Raw genomic sequence first — 25616 nt, forward strand, 5'->3', positions numbered from 1 at the left:
GCTTTTTACGAAAATGTCTATAGTTTCACGTTGAAAAGCAAGAAAATTCAAGATTTTACGTAATTATAACGTCCTGCTAAGTTAAACCTTAACAATGCTGTGTGGGTTTGAAAATTACCAAAAACTTCTTTTCGCGCTCCTGAAAAGTAGCATTTTGTCCCTTACGTCAATTGAGACTTCCACCATCGATATCATTTATAACAAACGAGACTAGAATACCCATAGATTTTTTTTACTACCTGGCATAACGAGAGGTTAATTTTCATAATGAAAATAAACACGTTTGGCGTATTAGAAATATCCTTGAGATCTATAAATATTGATACCCTCTAATACTTGATGTTCCCCTATCGGAGGCAGCGCGGCGCGCGACGCGATTACCGCCGGCTGATCGCCCGCGCGCACTCGCCTCTGTGGTTCAATTTTTTAAGTTTACAATCTCATTTACGTCGGCTCTGCCGCTCAATACCAATTCTTAGCTTGAGTTAAATTTAAAATTCAAATTATTTATTAAGGTTGCAAAAAGTACAAGATTTTAAAATATTGATACCCTCTTTTTGATGTATAAAATACCTGTGGCTAAGAGGCACCTTCTGCCGTAATCGGTAAATTCGCCTTTGTACTGATTCAACCATTATTACAACTCATTTATTTAATCTAGCTCATTTAATTTTATGTTTTGAGACAAATGTCAAATCCGCCTCATCTACATAGCAAATACACGGATGAGAATGACGCATCGCTGTGGCTATCTAATTAACTACAATGGCTGATCTGAAATAGAGACGTTTGTTCCGGTCGATAGTACCCAAAACTTATATACTTAGATAAAACGAAATTAAGAGTAATGAGACAGAACATAGTTCGTTTAGATTCGAGAACACCGTCTATTATACAATTTGTTAGCGTTTTTGTAAATTAAGTCCTAAGCGGCGTAGTGACGCATAACTTTCAGTCGCCTAATGGCCGGAACGAGGCGAGTAAGAAGTTACGCTACACATACGTACATAGGCTTAACCAAATAACATTTTAAACGAGTATGTATCGTCTTTTGGTCATAATGGCATCTGTCCTAATATTATTTAAATAATAATCTTACAATCTAATCTATTATTTGTACTCGCATTAGTCAGAAAGATGAAAGTTGTCAATTGAGCAACCTTACGCTCACTGTGTCCCTTTTGTTTGAGAAAAAAAAATCAAGATTACTTGAAAAAGGAATCGTCAAGGAATATTTAAGAACTCTACTTACATTTGTGATATTAGTTTTTTTTAATTATTCATGTATTTCGTGTGAATGAGATCTAAATGGAAAATGCTTTTTCCTTTATAACCTTGTATTAACACTGTTAAACTTAGCATTAAACCTTTGCAAATAGGTACGATCTACGTAATGACTCTGTGAGAGAACGCAAGCCCACTGTGGGTGGCTCGTGGGTCCAGGGAATTAATAGGATGGAAAGGTAACATGTAGTTGGCATTTATGGATGAAGTCATTCATCAACCACTACTACAAGATCAGACTACAACATAGCTTTACCTAATCTTTTTCATTTTAAATATTTTGTTTTACCTTCAAGGTCCTTTGATTAGAGTTCGAATTCATCGACATCCCTTTGCCAATTTCGTACGTGTTCTTCTCTAATTATAATAGAGTCAATGAAATTCAGTTTCTGTTAAAGAAACTGATGCCCTGATGCTCTATAACTAATTCAAAATCTACTCGTAGATTTAAATTGCGAACATAATGAAAATTCAAACGGATATTAATTTTGAATAGCCCAAGGTTCTTGGTAGTCTTTTCGACAAACAGTTTTTCAGTCCTTCCACATTGCTTTTAGCGTTGAGTGCGATTCAGAACACAATGAGCACGTGTTGCAGTGTACCGCTGCGTCACGTGCACTGCAGTCGAGGTGTGTCTCGAAGGTTTCTCACGCAAGTATCAAAATAAAGCCGCGTCACACAACTGCGGAATTCTTAGCGGTGAATGTCACGAACCCTGGGAGTTCTTTGTTCTTTCTGACCATTAACAAGAATTATATACAGTACAATTGTTTATCTATATTTTTGCTTGATATATTTTGAACTGGAGAAGATGTAAAACAAAAATACATAGAAGGCTTCGTAGATGTATTGTTTTCTGTAATACTGGTACTTACGGATCTTAAGAGTTTTCTTTAACTGTCTAAAGTAAGATCGAAATTATGTTTTTAGGCATATTTATCTACAATCTTACTTAAGCTCATTATAATATTAACTCCGTAATAGATTTAACATAGAACATGAAATACTATTGAAAAGAAAGAAAGAGATTGAGAAAGAAAGGTTTATTTGGCTCAAATAAAAAGAGAATATAAACACAGTGGTACAGTTTTTCAACCGGGTATATTTATCTGTAAAGCATTAATGACTGTACTGACTTACCTTTTATTCAGTTACAAAATGATGAAGCACTTAACGACGCGATGATAACTTTCGCTTTTATAACAGCTGTAATCACTGAATCGATATACACATTTGTTTTGATTTGGGTTGCAACTCGACTCGTCGAAATTTTAGACGATTGTAAAATAAACTGCTCGTTTACTTTCATTCTCTAGTTACTGTGTTTTGAGCGGTTTACACTGGTACTGATATATTCCAAAGCAGGGGTAAGTTATGCTATTCTTTTATATATAGTAAGTTGGTTGTTTAAGGTTATGTTTTAGTGCGCGGAGAGGCCACGCGCGGCGCTGTCGGCGACCGGCGGTGGGCGACTGAGTGCGCGAAGGCGGGCGGGCTTGGCATTCCATCCGTACCGTATTCATCTTTACACACGCTTTCCAAATAAAATCATCCGTCTCACTTGCACTCAATGAACTTCACAAAATAAACGGAACAGCAATAACATTTTCACTGTCATTACAAGTTGATTCGCACTTGGCAACCTGTTATTGTAAAATTATCCTGCGGTGGATTTGGTAGATTTAGGTCGATATAACTCGAATAAACTTGTATTTTGTGAATCCAAATGTTTTCTTTGAGCATCCAGCGGCAGCGTGTCTATCAGTTAATTATCGCGTGCCATTAATTAAATAAGTAAAACTTTAAAATTAACTTTATTTAGTAGCACTGAATAGTGGTTTGTCATTTGCTGTTCACATTTTTGTTGTATTTCGAGGAAATGGTAGTTAATTTATTTAAGACTGGTTGATCCTACTGTATCGCTACCTAAGTATTTTAACAGTGCTATTAAATTAGCTATGATTGGATCGAAGGCGAATGAAACGTTGTATTATAGCTTCGTTTCTTATTTATAACGGCCTGCGCTGTATGAACATTGGCGTTCAACATGCTCTACCAATCCATTGCTATTGTTTTAATTATTGTCTTAAATAAAGTAGTTTGTCATTTAAAAGACTTGGGAGAAGTGACTCTTAATCTATCAGCATTGCCTGACATTTTCGAAGGTCGAATAGTTGGCGGAAAACCCGTAGATCTCGAAAGTTATCCTTTTAACACGCAGTTTTTCAACAGAGGCGGTCTTTGTTCTGCAATTATTTTAACAATAAAGACTGCCTTAACAGCAGCTCATTGCTTTGACATTAATAAGAACATTGGAGAAATGAAACTATGGGCAGGTATCGTTTTAGGCACATTAACATATGATGTAGTGATAGAAGTGCAGTGAATAATTATAATAACTGTAATTTACAGCCGCTCGTTACATGTTCGACCGCTCCGCACAACAGTTCGACATCTGGGATTTCATAATACATGAACACTACAACGAGACAATACTGCTCTCCAATGACATCGCCGTGATTCTGATACACGGCTCTGTTGTCTTCGGCCCCTACGCCAAAAAAGCCGTGCTCAGTGACGGAGAGACTTGGATGAGAGAGAACGAAACAATGTTTATGGCTAGTGGATGGGGAGAGACATCGGTTCTATATTTATATCATCTCATTATGAGAACTATATTGGAGCCATGAAAGTATATACGAGAATTACTAAAAACACCAAATTCGTTTTCAGTACGGCGGGAAAGTATCACAACACGGTCTTATGGAAACAAATTTGCGATTTGTATCGCCTAGACACTGTAAGACATACTATAAGGGGTGGCAGTTTAGTCCTGAAATGTTTTGCTTATATGGAGATGGGGAGAGAGACACCTGCCAAGGTGATTCTGGAGGAGGAATCGTGTGGAAAAAGTAAGAATTATTTGTTTTGATAAAAATATCGACTACCAAATACTTACCGACGCACTAAAAATGCGTGTATGTTCGATGTAAGATAGTTTCGTTAAAATTTAAGGCGTTTAAATTCTCACTAATCTATTTTTTAACAGAAATGTTCAAAAATGACTGAAAGTTAACCGAGTGCCAGATGTTTTATGCAAAGGTATAATAATTACTTACCTAATTGTTAATTGATTTATCCCAGGTCGTTTCATTAAATCGGATATAAATACTAGCTTTTGCACGCGGCTTCGCCCGCGTGGAATTCGGTTATCGCGCGCTGTTCCCTTGGGAACTGTGCATTTTACCGGGATAAAAAGTAGCCTATGTAACTTTCTGGTCCATAAACTATCTCTATGCCAAAAATCACGTCGATCCGTCGCTCCGTTTCGACGTGAAAGATGGACAAACATACACACACACACATACAAACACAAACATACACATTTGCGCATTTATAATATTGTATATAGTATGGATGATTTGTCGCACACATTTATAAAAAATGTTTTTCGGTCTATCTATTTAAATATTTTTTTGTAATAAATAAAGTACTTAATAATTTAATTATACAAGGTGGGCCCTTATAACAGGAGCCAAAAATTAAACTAAATTAAATAAATTAAATTAGGGGTAAATTTTATACGTCGTAAAGCCCGACTAGGCACATGAAGGTGTCAAGGTCAAGCGGCGGTTGGAACACAGCCATTAATAATGTACATGTCTCTTTCTATTGATCGTAGAATTAACATGCGTTCTTGTTTCGTTCCCAGCGTGGTCGTGGCCATTGTGTCCCACGGGAGTGGCTGCCACGAGGTTCCAGGCGTTTACGTCAATGTGCACCACTACAAAGACTGGATTAATGCAACAGTCAAGGAACTCCATGGAAGATATTCTCATTTCAATTCTTTTGGCTGATAGTACAAACGAAAAATTCTAGGTATAAAAAGGGATCTGTTCTAAATATACACCCTTACTATTCAAGATTATGTTTTATATATATATTTTGTACCTACATAAAATATATTAGGTTAACCATCATATAATTTTACAACCCTTTTGGATGTGATAGAACATGTGAACTACCTACAGTTAAATAAAACCCTGGTTGACAGCAGTAAGAACACGTCACAGCTTAATTTGATTTTGAAATACGGAATGAGTCGTAAATTTTGCGAAGCGGCATAAAATTAAACGCTAATTATTACGACTTAATGACTTCCACGAACAATGCACGCTATTCTTTACCATCCAAGAAAAGAAAGAAGCACACGTATTGTGCGTATAATTAGGTACCTACTGAAAATGTCATGCCAAATAAGTTTCACGCTAAAATTTGGTTTACCAATACTTCTTAGTATAACCGTGTCTCTGTGCAACAGAGCTCCGATTAAAGATGGCAAAATATACGTTGAGGGAAAAATTGTAGGAGGACATGCAGTACCTTTAGAAAGGTTCCCATACACTGTACAAGTGTTTAATTACGGTGCCATGTGTGCTGGAAGCATATTTTCTAGTTGGAGTGTTCTCACTGCTGCACACTGTTTCGAAAACAATCAAGATGTAGATGAAATGGAGCTACATGTCGGTAAGAGCTAACAATGGTATTCGTTGGCGGCCGAGACAATCTTTTATTCATTACTATTTATACCATATATCCTAGAGGTTTAGGATCCCCGCTAGGCTAAAGGATCATCGACTTATGGACGATGCAACTAATGAATAACCCTGGATTAGAATTCGACATTAATGCTTAAGATTCGAAATGAAACTTTTAATAAAGATACTAGCTTATAAAGATACTTAGCGTGGTATTCGGTTATCGCGCATTTTTCCGGGATAAAAAGTAGTCTATGTCACTCTCGTGCCCATAAACTACGTTCCGTTACGACGTGAAAGACGGACAAACACACAAACATACTTTCGCTATAAGAATTTTACTGCTCAGCTCACGTTTCTAATTCAACTTTTTGAATGAAGAGTTGAAATAGGAACCGACTTGATTGTATTTTGAGTTGGTAAAACAGAAAGTACGTACACATCTCATTAGTATTCAGGTTCCAGATACACCTATGACTTGGCCGCTGACAGGTACAACGTGTGGTATTATGTGGCACACGAGGATTACAATAAAGCAGCACCTTTTGCTTGCGACGTCGCTGTGATCTTTGTCGATCGACCAATTCGTTTCTCGGAGAAGACATCAAAGGCTGTTCTTGTTAACACTGCTGCGTGGATGTCTACAAAAGAGACCAACTTCACAGCAACAGGTTGGGGGTGGACAAAGGTATCTATCGTGATCTATGTTTTATATCCATTGTTTGCGAAAGATTTCATTCTTATTAAAATTATAAAACCCCATCCCTACTAATATTTATAAATGCAAAAGTCTGTTACCTCTTCACGCTTAAACCGCTAAACCGATTTCACCGACAACAGCTAGTTCTACTATATCCATACTAATATTATAAATGCGAAAGTGTGTGTGTTTGTATGTTTGTATGTTTGGCCGTCTTTCACGTCGAAACGGAGCGACGGATCGACGTGATTTTTGGCATAGAGATAGTTTATGGGCCAGAGAGTGGCATAGGCTACTTTTTATCCCAGAAAAATGCACAGTTCCCGAGGGAATAGCGCGCGATAGCCTAATTCCACGCGGGCGAAGCCGCGGGCAAAAGCTAGTAATATTATAAATGAGAATGTTCGTGAAGGTGTTTGGATGTATAGATATTTGGAGGTTTAGATGTTTGGATCTATCAGGTCTAAACCGCTGAACCGATTTAGATGAAATTCGGTATACAGATAGTTTGAGTCCCTGGGAAGGACATAGGTTAAGTAGTAGAGTAATTGCATAGTTCCTGCGGGATAGCGATAAACAAAAACTACGTGGACAGAGTCGCAGGCAACGACTAGTATGTAATAAGTGTGACACTTTTGGGAACCGAATCAAACGTTAATTCAGACTATTTCAAAAGATTTTGCCCTAATCTCGAACAAAACATAGAAAATTGCGTAGGTACTATCTTTTAGCTATTGTATATGAAAGTAATCTAAACATTGTTTTGATCATTTCAAGTCGAAAAAAGGCCTCTTCTAGAGAAAGCCACACGCCATACCTAATGAACAACAACTTGCCACCTGTATCCACCAGTTGTCTGACAATCTCGCTTGTTTCGAGAAACGTAATGTATTCATAAATAATAATACCTATATCAGTTTCTTCAGTCTATTTTGTGCAATTTTTCAGTACGGCGGGCCGATCTCCACGTTCGGGCTGCTGATGACGGAGCTACAGTACGTATCTGCTAAGGAGTGTGGCCGTCTGCACAATCTGCGGCTTACGCGCGACATGTTCTGTCTGTACGGGGACGGGGTGCGCGACACCTGCAAGGGGGACTCCGGGGGAGGCATCGAATGGAGAGGGTGAGAACATTAAACAGGTAGTGGTACTAGTTCAACAAATACATCACGACAAAAATTGTGAACCAATTCACATGTTATACCTACTCGCATTGGAAGGCCCGCGAAGGAAAATCATTAAGAAGATCACATTTTTTTAATTAAAAACTTACCTACTAGCGCAGTCATCTGATTCACCTGATCGTAAGTTCAAATGAGACCGAAGATTTAGTTCACTGGTTCAGTAAAAGCCGATTGATTGTGGCGTTAAATACCCCTAAATTGTATCTACTTATCCGGAAAAACGGACAGCAGAAGCGTATTAATTGTCCAATATGAATTAATGAAATTTATGAATTTATCAAATGAAAAGTCAGTATTCTAGAACTATATATACGCATCGATGATATACCAATAAATTCTTATATTTTAGAGTTCTGTACCTTAGGCGGGAAAAACAAAACTCTTACAGAATACCTAATTTTGGTGTCCGCCGGCAGTCTACCCATGCATCCGTTAGGAGCAGGGCACTGCTAACACTGGTCATTAATAGATACTAACCTACAAATTTGTACGGAACCCTCGGCGCGAGAGTCGTACTCTTATTTGGGCGGTTTATGTATTTATTTATTAACTTTGGCAAAGAAAACAACTCGTAGTGTAAGAGATATTCAGAAAGGTTCTTAATTTGATATCTTGGTCCAAACCGCGCAATAAAATGAGTCGTTTAAACAACAATACTTAATATATAGTTACCCTGGCACATAAGCCTCATCCGCAGTCTCAACAGTTTCGTGAAAAAGTTGGCGAGCTCGTCGTCCCGGGTTAGGGTCTAAGTAGTTCTCGGTAAACACACGCTAGAGAGTCGTTGTAGAGTCGAATTGGTCGGCGACGAAACAAGCTTGCAAAGTAAGTTCCGACATCATTGTAAGCAATATTTGGAGTTGACGAGTATACTTACTATACACATTTGTATATGTCAAGAAAACTCTACCCGTTGAATCAATTATATATTTAATTGTAGTAAAAGGAATGATGCTATTTAAATTTTCTTAATATTTAATGTGGGATCTATGAAAAGCAAAGCCCCGGGCATTGTTAAGCCCGGTCAGGACAGTCATCAGATCATCAATCATGGGCACGGATGAAGCACCAATACTAGCGAATGTGAGTAGGTATGTTTGTTTGTTCCGCTCTTTCACGCATATGTATCTATCTATCGGTTATGGTAAAAAATGGTCAAACATCTGTTTTTCCATCGATATTGATATCCACGGCGTGAAATATAATACGATACTTATAATATCTTTATTTTTCTTGTATATGCCCTAGTACGGTCGATGTCACTGCAGAAGATTTTCCGTTATTGAGTACGAGTATACCGAGCATACCCTACGCTTACCTACTGTAATTTTTTGCTCCTCCACAGGATGATAGTGGGGATAGTGTCGCACGGCGACGGCTGTGCTAAGAAAGACAAGCCCAGCGTTTACTCCAACGTGTGGTACTTCCGAAAATGGATAGACGACCAAATAGACATATTCCTAAAAAAATTCTGCAACAGAACAGAACACGAAGAAACTAATGAGGAAGACAAAACGACCTTCGTATGAAATTGAATAATGAACTATATATTAAGTTTGATAATTTTTAGGGTTCCGGACCCAAAGGGTGCCAACCGAACCCTATTACTGAGACTCCGCTGCCTGTCTGTCTGTCTATCTGTCCGTACGTCTGTCACTTGGCTCTATCTCTTGAGTCGTAAAAGTAAGTATGAAATTGTCGTATGAAATTGAATAATGAACTATATATTAAGTTTGATAATTGTTAGGGTTTCGGACCCAAAGGGTGCCAACGGAACCCTATTACTGAGACTCCGCTGCCTGTCTGTCTGTCTATCTGTCCGTACGTCTGTCACTTGGCTCTATCTCTTGTGTCGTAATAGTAAGAGATTTAAATTTTTCACAGATTATGTATTACTGCGGCCGCTATAACAACAAATACTAAAAACAGAATAAAAACAATATTTAAGGGGGTCCCATACAACAAACGTGATTGTTTTGCCGTTTTTTGCTTCATATTACCTAATAACGGCAACAGGTAGACGCTTGAAATATTCACAGAATCTTTAGTTATATAATCATTTTAAATATACATAAATATTTAAATTAAAATAAAATAAATATTTAAGGGGGGGGGCCATAAAACAAACTTGTTTTTGTTTGCCGTTTTTATGCTAATGTCTAATGTTGTACAGATAATGGTACGGAACTCGTCGTGCGCGAGTCCGACTCGCACTTGGCCGGTTTTTTTGTTTTGTTTTTTCATTCAAGTGTTTGTGAGAGCAATAAATATTAATTATGATTATGACCATATAATTGAAAAATGTATAAACTTTTTTATTTCTGTAGTAAATCAGATAAAGATATGCCCCTGAAATAGAATATATAAGACTAGCTTTTGCCCGCGGCTTCGCTCGCGTTAAATTTGGGGTAACAATTACCATACATTTACTTTTTGCGATCCTTTTTTTCGTGTTTTGATTGATTTTTTAGAAGGATTTCATGGAAATATAAATACAGTAAGACGTTGTTTTAGACAGATGGTGCACATTTTGGAATTCAAAAATCAACCTACATAGTTACGTAATTAATCATTCATAATTCGTACCAACTCTGAAACCCTGTTTCGCTGAAACGTTAAAGTTAGACGTTAAAGTACTACGCGTTTCTTTTGCCGGCGGCTTCCTACACGATATAGGATATAAGATTGTATCTCGAGAAATTGTAAAGTCCCCGCGGGACATGAATTACTGTTATGATCTATTTTAATATTCTTAATTGTCGATGATAGACATATTGTAGCTTTCTATTATTAAAAGAATTTTGAAAATCTGCCCCGAAATTGAATTCACTTATTTTTATTCTGCGGAAATTTTGCATAAAAAAAGAAGTCTGTCCATCAGGGATATTGTATCTTTTTATTGGTAATAGAATTATTTAAATCAGCTCAGTAGTTTCAGAGATTACCCCCAACAAACAAAGAAACAAACAAAGTTGAGATATTTTAATATTCCATGGGATTTTCTAAAAAAAAATCCCTAGTGCACCACTCTATTACTTTAGGTCCATCTATGCCAATTTCAAGTCTAGCACCAATAGTTTTGGCTACGCGTTGTCTGTCAGTCAGCCAGTCATGGTACTGTTCAAGTAGAGTTAGGTATACAATTATAAATAAATCAACCCTGAAGTTGAATTCACTTTTTCCTATCCCGCGGGAGTTTTACGTTTTCCCGGAGAAAAGTAGCGTATGCCAATCAGGGATAATGTAGCTCCCAATTGGTAAAATATTATTTTTAAATCAACCCCAATGATGAATTTACGTAAGTATTTCGATCTTGCGGGAATTTTGCATTATTCCGGATAAAAAGTAACCTATGTCAATCAAAGATAGTGTAGCTTACTAACGGTGAAAGAATTTTTAAAATCGGCTCAATAGTTTCAGAGATTCGACTACAAACAAAGAAGGGAAAAAGTTTAGATATTTTCCTATCCCGTGGGAATTTTTTAAAAATCTTTTCTTAGTGCGCGTCTACATTTATTAAGGAACATATATTCCAAATTTCAAGTTTCTAGCCCCAGTGGTTTGAGCTGTGCGTTGATCTATAAGTCAGTCAGTCAGTCAGTCAGTCAGTTTCTTCTTTTATATATATATAAGATTTATTATTTAAAAAACCGGACAAGTGTGAAACGTGAAAAGTGTTCCGTACAATGGAATATTTTAAAAATTACCTATGTTTTTTCAAATTATGCTCCCTTCTTTAAACCATACGTTTCTTATAGGGTTTCCTGTTATTGTTATTTATATATATGTAGGAGTAGAACCACTTAGAACCACTTACTGTATTAAAGAAAAATAAGGCCATAATTTCCGAGACAAGGTGGAGGGCTTATGATAAATTGTCGCCTATTTTTTCTTAAAAATAATTGTTTTTAAATTAAAAAAAAAATGAAACAGGTACTCACTATAACAAGCCCTTTTATTTGGTATATCACACGATGTAGTTTACGTTAGTAAGTTTTTCTTCAATTTTCTAATTTACTATTCTAATATTCATTTATTTACGTTACATGTATATCTGTATTTGGGCCACAGATTTACATAGGTATGTGTGCCAATTTTTATTTAACTCAGTCGGTTCAGTAGTTGGAGCAAATGGGCTGTGAGAGACGGATAGACAGACACACAAGTGATCGTAAAGCGTTCCGTGTTTTAATTTTGAGGTAAGAAACCCTAAAATCTGTAAGAATCAATTGAAAAAATCTAGTTTAACTCGGTTTATTCTAATCAATGAGTTGACGTATCGACGATAAAAATCGATGAAATACAACAATTAACTCTACATAGTTTATTGTGGATAGTACCTTTGTATTTTAATGCTTTTTTTTCGTATTTTCCGTTTGATTAGGTGTGATCATATGCATATTCGCCGTAAATTTCAACCGTATCCTCATTTAGCTTGCAATGCTTGCGAAGGAATCTTATTGTGTTTATCTTGATCCACCTAAAACAATACTGTATGTTAATAACGTAATATTTGTTGGAGGACCAGGGTGAGTATGGTGCGGGGAAATTACAGAAATGTTTATGGCTTATATTTATTTAACAAATTGCTAGATGCTATGACTATTAAAATATTTATGCCAAAAATTCCATCTACCAAAAATAATGAATGATTGCTATATATACATTTTTTTCACTTTGTGTTATTTCATTTTTTTACTTTTAATGAAATAAAAAGAAAATAGTTAATTTAGAGTTTATTTCTTAGTCATTTTTTTGGTAAGACAATGAAGTGGTCTAAGTCTAAAATCATTTTTGGTGTTTATTATATTTGTTTCTAAAGTTAATTGCCTACTAAATTGGCTCTCTCTTCAACTTAAAATAAAAAAGTAGATTATTCAACTTAAAATAAAAAACATGCTTCTTTAGTTACTTGTGGAAATATGAAACGTTGGTGAAAACAGCAACATCACTGTTGTCGGGGCCAGTGTAAGAGGCGATGCCCACCAAAAAACGGTTGCTGTAGACGGCGGCACCACCGCTATCACTAAGGCGCCTATTCTGAAAATAAACACACTCACTAATTAAAACGCCACTCTGTTAAGCAAAGGTAGCTTAAAAATGGATGGTTATAGAATAACAAAATAAAAAAAAATCTCACTGAATAGCAAACACTCAAAGTGTTTGTGGAGCAACTGCATAAACTAACCTCTTAGGTAATTTAACAATTGTAACAGAAAGAAGTTGTTGTTGGAAGCATTCTCGTACCTACGTGGTGTTTGTGTAGGTATAGTAGGAATTATTTGAGCTGTCCCGATCTCGTTAACAGCCAACCTTTCGAACAAAGCCATTTTATTCTAATGTGCCGTCAACCGCACGTCAATCAGTTTGAAATAAACGGATATAAAATAAAATAGTTCATTAAAATAACGACTGTATTGTCTAGAGCAGAAAGTACATTTAAAAATGAATACACGTTCGCAGATAATACTTTTCCATAAGGCTGCTTGTCTACGACGCATTCGATTTTAAAAACATTATCTGCCAACAAAGTTTTATTTAAAATGAACTCTATAACATAATAAAGTAGTTATGTCAATGAGCAATTTTATCTTATATTTCAATTCATTTTAAACTGAGGATTATGCACTTGAGGTCATAATAGAATACAATGGCATTGTTCGAAAGGTTGGCTGTTAACGAGATTGGGACAGCTCAAATAATTCCTACTAAGTAGGTATACAAGTAAAATGTAATGCAGCCGAATTTATAAATAAATGTTGGTTAAGTGTGATCGTGCAAATAGAAAAGATTTATTTGAAGAAAATCAAATTTAGTATTATACTTGCTGATATCTTCCGCAGAACATAGACGGAGTGAGCTTCAATTCATACGCCTTCTCACAAGACTCTTTGTTTTGTAAAACCAGTGGCATTCGTGTTAGTTTCTTTACTCGGTGCTGTGGCTGGAATGATGAAAATAATGTTATTAAATATTAAGGGTTTTGTCTCACTATTTGTCTGTTAAACGAATTAAAAATAGCTTTAACTCGGATTTTAGTGGAAAAAAAACTTAAATGGAAATAAATTGATATCTTACGCCTTTTGATATTAAAGTTACTATCAATACCTAATCAATGTTTGAAAGTGAATTTATGCTTATTGACTAAAAAACGAGAAGGAAATTATAAAAAGTGCTCACTGTATTTAAAAATTAAGAACGAACACTGTTTATATATATGTTTTTATTTTATATATTTAAAACAGCTTTGACAAAATGTTCAATTAAAGATTTTATGGATGAATTAAATAAATATATATTAAAACAATAAATGTTTCTGCATTATATAATTTCGTAAACAGTTAAAAAATATTAGAATTTTTCGTTTTGTTAAAAGATCACTCTTGTACAGATAGGTAGGTAATAGCAAAATGTGTTAATTGAATAAGTAAACACTATCTTGGTACATTGTGCCTTAGCTATAATAATTTAATTTCAAAAATTGTCTTATTGTGTAAAAAATTGTCAATTTGTCGTATGTTTTATAGAAACTACCATAATTTTTATAGTTTCGCGATGTCTGTCTGTCTGTCTGTCTGTCCGTCCGTCCGCGGCTTTGGTCAGGGACTATCAATGCTAGAAAGCTGTAATTTTGCACGAATATGTATGTAAACTATGCCGACAAAATGGTACAATATAAATTTCAAAAATATTTTACTTTTTTATTGTACCTCCCATAGACGTAAAGTGGGGGTGTTTTTTTTTTCTCCACCAAACTTGTAGTGTGGGGTATCGTTGGATAGGTCTTTTAAAATCATTAGGGGGTTGCTAAAACGGTTTTTCGATTCAGTGATTTCTTTGAAAAATATTCAACTTTTAAGTGAAAATTTTCATGAAAATTGATCCCCTCCCCCTCTAAAATCTAAACCGGTGGGGGGAAAATTTTGAAAAAATTCAAAACGGTAGTATTTTTATCAAACTTTCAAGGAAAACTATAACGGCTAAGTTTGCTTGAGAATTATTAGTAGTTTAAGAGTAAATAGCAGCCTAAGGTATAAAATGTACCTACCTAAACTTGGAAGACTCCATTTAAAATACGAAATCCTTAGAAAAATATTACTTATTTTTTTCTTAATGGCCCTATTTTGGGCGTGTCCGACACGCTCTTGGCCAGTTTTTAAGTGTTATTGTAGGTATTTAAGTTAGAATATAATAATTATGGCTATTTCCTACCAGGGTGCATATTAAGCTAATAAGATTTAGAACATGATCTTAAGTTTTGTTTGTTTATGTTTTTTGCCAGATAAGATAAATCATGGGCGTGTGACAATTTGCATTTACGTGATCTGAATGGATCACAATTCAAACTCGTCACCTGGCGCTCCAGGAGCTATATAAAGACTTCAAAGTAGTCCTTGCTGAAAATTACTAAATTACATGGCCTATTATTCTATTAATTCCTGTGAAAAACTTTTCAAAAATGAATAATGAATCAAAATGCCAAATTATTACATTTGACTTCTAATTGTAGCGCCATCTTTTGTAAAGTCAGTGAACTATTTACTACCTAAGATGGCGAGCGACGAACTCGACTCTATCGTTAGCAAACTCATTTGACGAATAGGGGCACGTATTCAACGATAGATGCTGTTACAAACGACAAAAATACCTAATGACTAAGTATTGAAGTTTTCTTTTATTTTGAAACTAGCTTTTGCGCGGACCACGCCCCCGTTGTATTTAAAAAAAAACCCATAAAAACCTCGGATTCGTGCTGTCATCGTTCATCCACCATTACCTCTCATATTTCGTTTTCTAGATTTTTTTTACCGTACAACGGCAAAAACTACTAGACACTGACAAAATTGTCCTCCAATGGACAGAGCCATATTTTTTTAAAGAAACAAAACTTTCTCCTGTCAATACCGAACACAACAAAAAAAGAATTAGTGAAATCGGTCCAGCCGTTCCCGAGTTTTACGCTTAGCAACACATTTTACGATTAATTTTTATTTATATAGATTAGCACCCAAAGTAAATAGAAAATGAATGAGTGTAACGTGAACAAATGAGTTAGCCGATATTTTTTCATAAATTTTCACAGTAGCTCTTGCTCTGCTAAATACATATTTATTTATTCTATTGTTATCCTAGACTACGTTTTACACCGAAATTTTAACTCAAATTAGATTATTTTATCAAAAAGTTCAAAATATATTTGCAGGGCTAAATAGGGCTTATTCTTTGCACAGTTTGTGTCTCGTTTAATCTGGATGATGAAAAAATAATTGTCTATTCGTTTAAATTGAATCACTGAACTATAAGGCTCTGCCATAAAATTTTTAGTGTTATTTTTTGTAACATATGTGCCAGTTATGTAGTAAAGTATGACAGTATCTGTAAATGCTGTCCACTATGTTTGAGTTATCTGTATTGATCTTGTCTCTGTATCGAATCACGTTAGTTCTCTTTATAGTTTGTGATCGAATCTGTGATCTAGGTCGGAATGTATGGCTTCCAATAAGCGTGACCCAGCTAAAAGAAAAGTGATAATTGTTTTAATCACAATACTTGTCACATAAAGATATTATTTATTTTTGTGTCGACTTGAATATTTCGAACTACTCGCACTTGACCTTATTTTTATCATCTTATCAACGTAATAACATTTATACTAAAGATGGTAGATTAGGTGATTAGGTGATTTTGATGGTAGGTGGTAGGACCTTGTGCAAGGTTCGCCCGGATGGCTACCACCATCTTGCTCGCTAATCCTGCCGTGAAGCAGCAGTGCTTGCACTGTTGTGTTTCGGCGTGGAGAGTAAGACAGCCGGTGAAATTACTGGAACTTCAGGTATCCTATCTTAGGCCTCTAGGTTGGCAACGCATCTGCAATCCCCCGGTGTTGCAGGTGTCTATGGACGGTGGTGATCTCTTACCATCAGGAGACCCACTTGCACGTTTGCCATCAAGTCGAATAAAAAAAAAAGACTTGTTCAAATTTAAGCAGTATCCGTTACCTCCATCCTTAGGTGGTGGTAATACCCAAGAGATATCCCGCCGCGCTATATAGGTAACCAAAAAAACCGGCCAAGAGCGTGTCGGACACGCCCAAAATAGGGTTCCGTAGCCATTTCGAAAAAATTAAGTAATATTTTTCTAAGAATTTCGTATTTTATAAGGAATCTTCCAAGTTTAGGTATATTTTATACCTTAGGCTGCTATTTACTCTTAAACTACTAATAATTGTCAAGCAAACTTAGCCGTCATAATTTTCCTTGAAAGTTTGATATACTCACTATCATATTGATTTTTTTTAAAATTTTCCACCCACTGGCTTAGATTTTAGAGGGGGGGGGGACGCTCGATTTTCATGAAAATTTGCACTTTTAATTTGAATATTTCGCAAACAAATCCCTGAATCGAAAAATCGTCTTAGCAAACGCCTAGTGATGATTTAAAATACCTATCCAATGATACCCCACACGCTAGGGTTGGATGAGAAAAAAAAAATCACCCCCACTTTACGTCTACGGGAGGTACACTAAAAAATTTTTTTTTTATTGTACCATTTTGTTGGCATAGTTTACATATATATCTGTGCAAAATTACAGCTTTCTAGCATTGATAGTCTCTGAGCAAAGCCGCGGACGGACGGACAGACAGACAGATAGACAGACAGACATGGCGAAACTATAAGGGTTCCGTTTTTGCCATTTTGGCTCCGGAACCCTAAAAATGGTTTGACATCCATAGTGGATACCGGTGCGATTTAAATAGGCCTTTAACTGTGGCACCTGATAGGAGCTCCCCCATCCTGTGACGGTGAAGGAGCTGGCGGGGCGCAGCGCGGCATCGGCCTCCGCTAGAACTATCTTCTTCACGCTATCGCTGAACTTCACGTGATGCTGTCAGAAGACGAATGATTATAAAAAATTGCATAATTTCTCATCATCAAACCATCTTACAGAAAATTTTAACGGGTTTGCGTGAAATCACAGCTGTTTTTTTTATACTGTTTGACCTTTGCCAAATTAACAATACAATACAATGCCTCTTTATGGTGTACCACAATTGTAAGCAGTACAGAAAACAGAGACACTTAGGTACATAAAAAAAATTCAAGTTAGGTGCAAAGGTAAGGTAAGTAACTACGTGTCAGTTCTTCAGATTGGTCGGCAAGGAAAATCACTTGCTGTGATTTCGCGCAAATCATCTTAGTATTTTACGGTATCATTTAAAATAAACTACCCCATTACTTTGCTAAAAATTGTGGTAGCAGACGTTTCTGACAGAATATCAGCGCTGCTCAGGCGCTGCTGGCGTCTAACGCCTCAGCATTATGCTGAGTCAGCGGCCGTTTCACTTTTGCGGGGAGGGGGGACACAAAATCGTGTATTTTAATTTTGTATTTCTTTTTTGTTTTATTTGTGTTTGCTGTTTTATTTGTGTTGTATTTGTGTGTCTTAGTGAATGTGAATAAATTCTTCTTTCTTTCTTTTTCTTTCTTTCTATACAAGGCTGTAGTTCATTGATGGAGTTCTTCTGAGCAAAGTAATGTCTGAACCAATCAATGGGTTAGATGATACTACCAATCAAGTGACGTACCAACTTACTTTTTCTGAGCTGTCAAAACTAGGTTCTCTCATAGTCATAGATATTGTATGGCAAAACGTAGCTACGACGTCACTTATCTGTCAACTCATCCTACAAACTAAACTGAGCGGCAAAAAATCTGGCCCTCAAATGTATGCAATTATTATAAATGTATGCATTGCAATAAATAGGTAATTTTAATGTAGAGTGGGCCAAATTTTATGCCGCTGAGTATATACATATTTTTTTTATTTGACTGGATGGCAAACGAGCAAGTGGGTCTCCTGATGGTAAGAGATCAAGAGTAATTTCACCGGCTGTCTTACTCTCCATACGCCGAAACACAACAGTGCAAGCACTGCTGCTTCACGGCAGGATTAGCGAGCAAGATGGTGGTAGCAATCCGGGCGGACCTTGCACCTGCAAATTATATTTGTTTCAGAGCAATTAAAAATCAAATTTTGCTTTCAGGGGTTTCAAATGAAGTGTTATTTATTAGAGTTACGTCTTACGGTGTCATCTACCCTGTTCTCATTTTAAGTTTAGAGTATATCATTGATCAATAGGTTTTTATAATCATATCAGTGGAAACGGCAAGTTCTTGCTATCCTACTCTTTATCATAAAATGTTTACTGTTTGCTAATAGGAGTTATCTATTTTCACGATGAGAACTTAAAATGCGGGGTGAGAAATTAAAATCGACCCCTAGAGTTAGTCGCTCGTTAAATGACACAATGAGTGCATGTAAATGATTAAAGTAAAGAAAGAAAGAATGACATTTATTCACATTCACAGAGACACACAAATACAACAAAATTTAAAAATAAGAATAAACATCAAAAATAAAATAAAACAAAAAAACAAACATGAAAATACATACACGATTAAGTAAGTATTTGAGCCCAGTTGAATAGGTTATGTTATTGTATTGATTAAGCAATTTACGACAATATCAGGCAAACGGCCAATGTAAATGAGGCGTCCGTTGAATAATGCATTGTTCACATGCTGCGCCAATGAGCTACAAACAAGTATATTGTTATTTTTATAGGGTAGGTAAGATAATTTAATGCGAAAATAAGTTCCAATGTTTTACCTACGCACACAAGCATCTTTTGGCACGTCCATTTCATTTTCAAATCTAACCGATGGGCGATGACTGAATTAGGTACTTATGTATGACAATGCAACTCCCATCATGGGTATTGACCGATTTTCTTGTTTCAAAAACCCATTTTAATAGGATTAGGGCATGTTAATAAAAAAGACCGAGCTCGTCTATTTTTTTTTTAGTTTTTTTAGTTTTTTTTTCTCAGCCTTTCGCGCGAATATGCATATTTTAGTTCAGCGGATAACGCGTAACGCATGCCAAATCAACAGGAAGTTTAGCACGCGTGGCATTTTATCATGATTGATTTTTTGGAGTATTTTGTATTTTTTGTTTCAACTCCAAATTTGTTACTTTTACGGGTATCGCGTGAAACCATATCGTAAATACAAACTGAGACATGGATGCACAGAAAAATCAGAAAAGAGACCTGCACTGGGAATCGAACCCAGGTCCTCAGCAATCCGTGCTGCGTGCTATAACCCCTACTCCACTGCTGGACAGGAATCTAGACACGAATTTTTTCTATGCATACGTAGGTACCTCGGGTTGCTTATTTCTACTATGCTACTTAAGCAGCAGCACAATCATAATTTGATTGCTTAGTAGCGACATCTCTTGTCTGGGTGAGCGGTTAGTTCCGAAAGAATGTGACGTCTGTCGACGCAACATAGATGTCGCTAGTGCTGCATCCCTCAGTTTGTATTTAGGATATGGCATTTTATCCCTTTCCTACTGTGTGACTCGGTAAAGGATAAGCGACATATGAAATCAAGGTGCCCCGGCTAGGCCCATGGAAATGGCAAACGAGCATCAGTTCGCATTAGCATCGTTAGCAAAATAGCCTTGCTGACCACACAAATACCCATATCAGGCCTATTATGTAGGTATTGTGGGTTCAGAAAGAGCATTGAGAACTTCAGACACTTTCGGTGCTGAAATCAGAATTTGACTTCCAAAACTTGTTAAAATATGTACGAGATAAAACCTTAGGAGCAATAAAGTTTTATCAAAGATCCTTGAACAAGCTGTCGATGATATTACGATACCGAACCTATCTCTAATGTATAAGTTATTTTAAGGAACTAAACGAGTTGGGGTAAGAATTAGGTAAGAACATAAAAATATTTTACCTCAAGTACTAAAAGAGCGATATCGTTATCCAGCTGTCCTAGGTGTTCGTAAAATTCATGCTTTTTTGCTTCTACCACGGGTATAATTTGTCTATATAAAGAATAAGATGCTTTGTTATTCTCAGCGTATTTGGGTTGTTGCCAATGACAGTAATTTAATGAAAGCCTGCCCGAACCGAGAGCCGCATCAAAAATTTGGCAATTGGAGACACACTTAACTGGACTGGTAGAGATTTCTTTTTAGGATGAAGTTGACTTTAATACTACTGTCTATACGCTAATATACATACAAAATAAAGCTAAAATACAAAGCACAACAAGTACAGCACTACAAGGCACTGCAAGTAGTGTGCAATAGAAAGTTATCATTTATTTATTTACACATAATTGATAAAGTAATACGAATCTGAAATATAAAAATCAACTAAATTATTTAAGACGCATCTATATAATTCTGTATTATGTTTTATATTCCAGCTTTAAGACAAACGCCACCAATTAAAAAAAAACGAGACTGAGTCATAGATTAAGATCAGTGGTGCCAAGATTCCTTGATGAATACATATAGGCAAAGTTATTACCCGTCATCAATAATAGACTCTACTCCAACTTTAACAACTATTTGTTCATTTGGTTCTAAGAGACAACTAGCAGTCGTAAGGATGGTTTTGCTTCCAATGATAATCCCTGAGCAGAACCAACCGGAGTAGAACACGAGCGCGTGATACGGAACCAGGGTTATTTTGGCTTGGTACTGGAATCTCTGGTCAGCATTCGTTTGTGGACCTTTGCTCTCTGGCAGATATTGGAATGCATGAACTAGGGAAAGCAGCATCAGATCGTACAGTCTGGAAAATAACAAAAAATAATGAGCATCGGAAAGTAAGGGGAAGCTATACCAAGTCTCTCTGCGTAAAATTTCGGAGTGAGATTAAAGGTATTACCCATTGCTGTACCTATGTATATCCTTAGGTACTCATATTATAAATGCGAAAGTGAGTATGTTTGTTTGCTTCGTATTTACACTTAAAATACTCTACTGATTGTGATGAAATTTGGTATGGAGATACTTTGAGACCCTGAGAAGGACATAAGATAGTCAATTTTTATCTCGGAATAATTTTAAGTTTCCGAAGGCAGGTGATAATAGAATTCTTCGTAAACAAAATCACGGTCAACAGTTTTTTTGTATACGAATGAAGACAGTTTGAGACTCGAGCGGAGGGAAGGACATAGCATAGTTTTTATTCCGGAAAATTATGTAGTATCTGATCTGAGGGCGTGCATTAACCTGTCCTCTCCCAGAGGCACAAATTTGTACCTAAATTCCTTTGAGCCTGTTATCCTGGGAGATGACAGATTAAACGAATTACTTATTTGCAGGCGAAGTCGTAATAAAATTATACTATACATATATCGATTTCAATAGCGACTTCATATTACGTACTAGAGTTTACCCGCGTCATCGCACACGTTAACTATTCAATCTGGTAGCTACTATTGAAAATCCGGAATCTTACAAAATTCCTCTGGGAATTCTCAAAATTTATATCGTTGTCTTCATTGAGGTTGTGCTAAGAACAAGTGTCCAAAATTTGAAGACGCGAGCTACCTACATACCAAATTTTATGACTCTAAGCCCAAAGGTTGTTATTTCGAGATTTTATCCCTATCCCGTGGGAATATCGGAATCTACATATCAAATTTAATCCAAATCCGTCCAGCCGTTTTAGCGTTAGGGAGTAACAAACATACACTCACACACAAACTTTCGCATTTATAATACAAGAGTTTACCCGCGGCTTCGCCCGCGTAAATCATTAGATACAGCAGTTGAATTTAAATTCCGGGGTTTTAGAAAATTCCCGCGGGAATTCCCGAAAAAACCTACATCGTAGTTTTCATTTACCTGTATATTATTCCAGATCTCCAGCTATCTATATACCAAATTTCATCCAAATCCGTCCTGCCGTTTTAGCGCGAAGTAGTAACAAACATACACAATCACACACAAACTTTCGCATTTATAATCTTAGGAGGATTAGTAGGATTCAGTACTTACTTATTACTAATGCATGTTATCATTTTATTTCACTCATTTGTTCTCTATAGATCTTAAATTAATATGAAAAACTTAAAAATTGCTTAGACACACCTAATAATTTTCTACGAAGTAATATTTATTTTCACATGTTAAATGATTGTCTCTGTTTTCGTTCTATATTTTATTATTAGCTCACTACTCGTATAACAAATGTAAAGACCATGTAAAGGCAGCAAGTGTTACTATAGCCAATCAAGATTCTTTTTTTGATTGCAGTATTTAAAAATAGCCTAGTTTCCAAGGAACGTTTTTAAAAATCACTCCATGAAATACGACCTAATACACAGTCACGTGTAAGCGAATTTACCGAAGCGTAAGAATGTCGCACAATAAAGGGTTGATAGCTATATAGGTAATAGGTATTCCGGTGCTGAGCACTCACAAAATCATTTTCTTGAATGTTACTAAAATGTAAATACTTGGTTTAATACAGTAGTGGAGGATACAGCCGCATAATAGCGAATGTTTCGAGTCCCGCTTGTTAGTACCGCGATCCGCGAGCCACTAATAAAAGTGGAGCGATAAACAAGCCGAGACTGCCATCAAAGCGATAAAGTGAACTCGTATTTGTGAGTAAAATTTGCAATCATACTTCGCCGGTCCAAATAGCCGATATGATGTTATTACTATTACCATTTTCTAGAAAGAGCAGATATGTTCGTAATTTTGTGGCCAAAACGGTACCAGTTGAAATATTAAGTAAATAAGCAGCCAGAATGGGTAATATCCCACTTAATATTATAAATGCGAAAGTTTGTAAGCCTGTTTGTTTGTTTGTTACCCTTCACGTCTAAACCACTTAACCGATTTAGATGAAATTCGGTATAAAGATAGTTTGAGTCCCGGGGAAGAACATAGGATAGTCTTTATCCCGGTAAATTGCATAGTTCCCGCGGAATTATAGCGATAAACGAATTATACGCGGACGGAGTCGCGAGCAACAGCTAGTCTTGTATTAATATCTCAATCTCATCTTGTACAAATATGGCAAAATTAGGAATATTGAGTGCTCACAAATTTATGATCTATGTTGGTACCTATATCGTATTTTAGTAAAGGTTTTCTTTCGTAGTGATTATATATATATATATAGCGACCCGCCCCGGCTTCGCACGGACAAAGTAAAAAAAAAAACGGCCAAGTGCGAGTCGGACTCTTGTACGAAGGGTTCCGTACCTATACAACATTATACATTAGCATAAAACGGCAAAAAAACCACGTTTGCTGTATGGGAGCCCACCTTAAATATTTATTTTATTTTAATTAATTAATTTATTTTTAAAATACATTTATACAAATAAATAGATACCTGTTGCCGTGATTAATATCGAGAAAAAAATCTCGTTTGTTGTATGGGAGCCCCCCTTAAACACTTAATTTGTTCTATTTTTAGTATTTGTTCTTATGGCGGTAATAGAAATACATCATCTGTGAAAGTTTCAACTGTCTAGCTATCATAATTCATGAGATACTACCTAGTGACAAACAGACAGACTGACAGTGGAGTCTTAGTAATAGGGTCCCGTTTTTATTACCCTTTGGGCACAGAACTCTAAAAAGGTCTCTAATCAGGGGCACTTCACACACATTTTTCAGCTTAACTTCCCAAAAACTACACCCGACACGTCGTCATTTCTGTCAACTTTTAAAATGTAAAAAGTAGTTATAGTGACATAACTACAATAGTTGGACATATGGTATCGCGATGTTTTTTGTAGATCTTGATGTATTCTTTAATATCGTAAAACATTTTTTTGTTCTATAATCAATAGTTTCTACAGCGCATGCGATGAAAGATGTATTATCGCAACTTTTTTTTACACTTTGAGTTACATTATTGTAGTTTTAGTACGGAACCCTAATTTTTTCTGTTAATAAATATAGCCAACCTTGCTTAATTTAAACTGGTCGAGTCTGATGTTTGTGAGTGTGGCTTGGGCATTGCAGACACTAATCATATATTTCTCTCATGTCCTCTCCATGACAACTTCCTTTATGAACAGCTTATATCCTACAAAGTCCCATTACCTACGTCCATATCTGGCCTTTTAGCCTCTAATGACATAATGACATATAACTTATTAAACATATTTATAAATAATAATGAAATTAAAATTTAAATATGTATTTCTCGTCTCACTAAATTTAATTTATCACCTATGTACAATATCTTTATTTCTTTCCCTTTAATCCCATGTAATCTTCTCCTGTTGAATTCCGTATTCCGTATTCCAAAATCCCGTATTTTCTATTGATTTCGTTTCCTTACCTTTACGCGTCTGTGGCGGATGCGCAAATCGCGCGAGCCAGAAAAAAAATAGCCTATGGCACTTTGGAATAATTAAGCATTCTAATAGTGAAAGAATTTTTAAAATCGGTCCAGTAGTTTTTGAGTTAATTCGTAACAAACATCCAAAAATTCAAAGCTTTCCTCTTAAAAATAATAGCCTATGGCACTTTGGAATCATTTAGCATTCTAATAGTGAAAGAATTTTTAAAATCGGTCCAGTAGTTTTTGAGTTAATTCGTAACAAAAATCCAAAAATCCAAAGCTTTCCTCTTTATAATATTAAGTACCTATAGAAGTATATGACGCGCCTTTTACAAATTTTCGATTTGCATTTCGGTCACGTTTCGAAGGGAAGTCGCAGAAATGGACTTACTTCACCGGCTGTTGTTATCTCACATCGTTTTAAGGGACAAAAGGTCCATTATCTCTTGAATGATATGTATCTATTCGAGATCTTATATTATTTAAATGTGCCATTTGCCATTTACATATTCTGAATGCTTTTGCCGCTCTTAGGGGTCATCTCACATCCAAATACGACTACTAAATGTATCTACTTGTCATTTTTTGAAAAATAATATCCATTTACTGATTTGCTCATGTTTTAGACAGGAAGAGGCATTCTAATCACATTTGAATTACTTGAGCAGACTAAGAGTACCTACCTATTTCTGCGAATCTAAGGCCAAGCTCTCAATC

General features: G+C 36.0%; 3 protein-coding genes across 8 annotated transcripts; 2 read left to right on the plus strand and 1 right to left on the minus strand.

The window, feature by feature from the left end:
* Positions 1-3271: 3271 nt before the first annotated feature.
* LOC141426249 (trypsin delta-like) lies at positions 3272-5180 on the plus strand. The gene is made up of 4 exons (XM_074085100.1): positions 3272-3620; positions 3697-3926; positions 4018-4196; positions 4997-5180. Exons 1-4 carry the CDS (start codon positions 3332-3334, stop codon positions 5139-5141), a joined length of 843 nt encoding a protein of 280 aa, XP_073941201.1. The 5' UTR covers positions 3272-3331; the 3' UTR covers positions 5142-5180.
* Positions 5181-5461: 281 nt separating this feature from the next.
* On the plus strand, positions 5462-9238 carry LOC141426791 (trypsin epsilon-like). The gene is made up of 4 exons (XM_074085965.1): positions 5462-5811; positions 6281-6510; positions 7471-7646; positions 9052-9238. The coding sequence occupies exons 1-4, from the start codon at positions 5529-5531 to the stop codon at positions 9233-9235; spliced, it is 873 nt and encodes a 290-aa protein (XP_073942066.1). The 5' UTR covers positions 5462-5528; the 3' UTR covers positions 9236-9238.
* A 2841-nt stretch (positions 9239-12079) lies between these two features.
* On the minus strand, positions 12080-23143 carry LOC141426792 (chymotrypsin-1-like). Of its 6 annotated transcripts, none has more exons than XM_074085970.1 (7): positions 23047-23143; positions 21105-21371; positions 20524-20614; positions 17483-17593; positions 13531-13650; positions 12619-12746; positions 12080-12186 (listed from the first exon to the last, which is right to left on the minus strand). In XM_074085970.1, exons 2-7 carry the CDS (start codon positions 21356-21358, stop codon positions 12087-12089), a joined length of 804 nt encoding a protein of 267 aa, XP_073942071.1. In that variant the 5' UTR covers positions 21359-21371; positions 23047-23143; the 3' UTR covers positions 12080-12086. The 6 variants fall into 6 exon arrangements, with proteins under 6 accessions (XP_073942071.1, XP_073942069.1, XP_073942070.1 ...); XM_074085968.1 differs by having other exon boundaries at positions 23010-23143; XM_074085969.1 differs by having other exon boundaries at positions 22679-23143.
* Between the last annotated feature and the right edge of the window lie 2473 nt (positions 23144-25616).

This window comes from Choristoneura fumiferana, chromosome 3, assembly GCF_025370935.1.
Source record: "Choristoneura fumiferana chromosome 3, NRCan_CFum_1, whole genome shotgun sequence".
In the NCBI taxonomy this organism is placed as follows: Eukaryota; Metazoa; Arthropoda; class Insecta; order Lepidoptera; family Tortricidae; genus Choristoneura; species Choristoneura fumiferana.

What these genes read in the sequence shown, in the direction of transcription:
- LOC141426792 (XM_074085967.1), bottom strand. Translation starts at nt 22,608, where the DNA reads ATGATAACATGCATTAGTAATAA. An exon ending in TCGCTCTTTTAGTACTTGAG is followed by an intron (nt 17,594 to 20,523) that starts GTAAAATATTTT and finishes GTCTTCTGACAG; the next exon opens with CATCACGTGAAGTTCAGCGA. An exon ending in TCTGCGGAAGATATCAGCAA is followed by an intron (nt 12,747 to 13,530) that starts GTATAATACTAA and finishes GTTTATTTTCAG; the next exon opens with AATAGGCGCCTTAGTGATAG.
- LOC141426249 (XM_074085100.1), top strand. Translation starts at nt 3,332, where the DNA reads ATGCTCTACCAATCCATTGCTATTGTTTTAATTATTGTCTTAAATAAA. An exon ending in GTGGATGGGGAGAGACATCG is followed by an intron (nt 3,927 to 4,017) that starts GTTCTATATTTA and finishes ATTCGTTTTCAG; the next exon opens with TACGGCGGGAAAGTATCACA. An exon ending in GGAGGAATCGTGTGGAAAAA is followed by an intron (nt 4,197 to 4,996) that starts GTAAGAATTATT and finishes TTTCGTTCCCAG; the next exon opens with CGTGGTCGTGGCCATTGTGT.
- LOC141426791 (XM_074085965.1), top strand. Translation starts at nt 5,529, where the DNA reads ATGTCATGCCAAATAAGTTTCACGCTAAAATTTGGTTTACCAATACTT. An exon ending in TGAAATGGAGCTACATGTCG is followed by an intron (nt 5,812 to 6,280) that starts GTAAGAGCTAAC and finishes ATTAGTATTCAG; the next exon opens with GTTCCAGATACACCTATGAC. An exon ending in GGAGGCATCGAATGGAGAGG is followed by an intron (nt 7,647 to 9,051) that starts GTGAGAACATTA and finishes GCTCCTCCACAG; the next exon opens with GATGATAGTGGGGATAGTGT.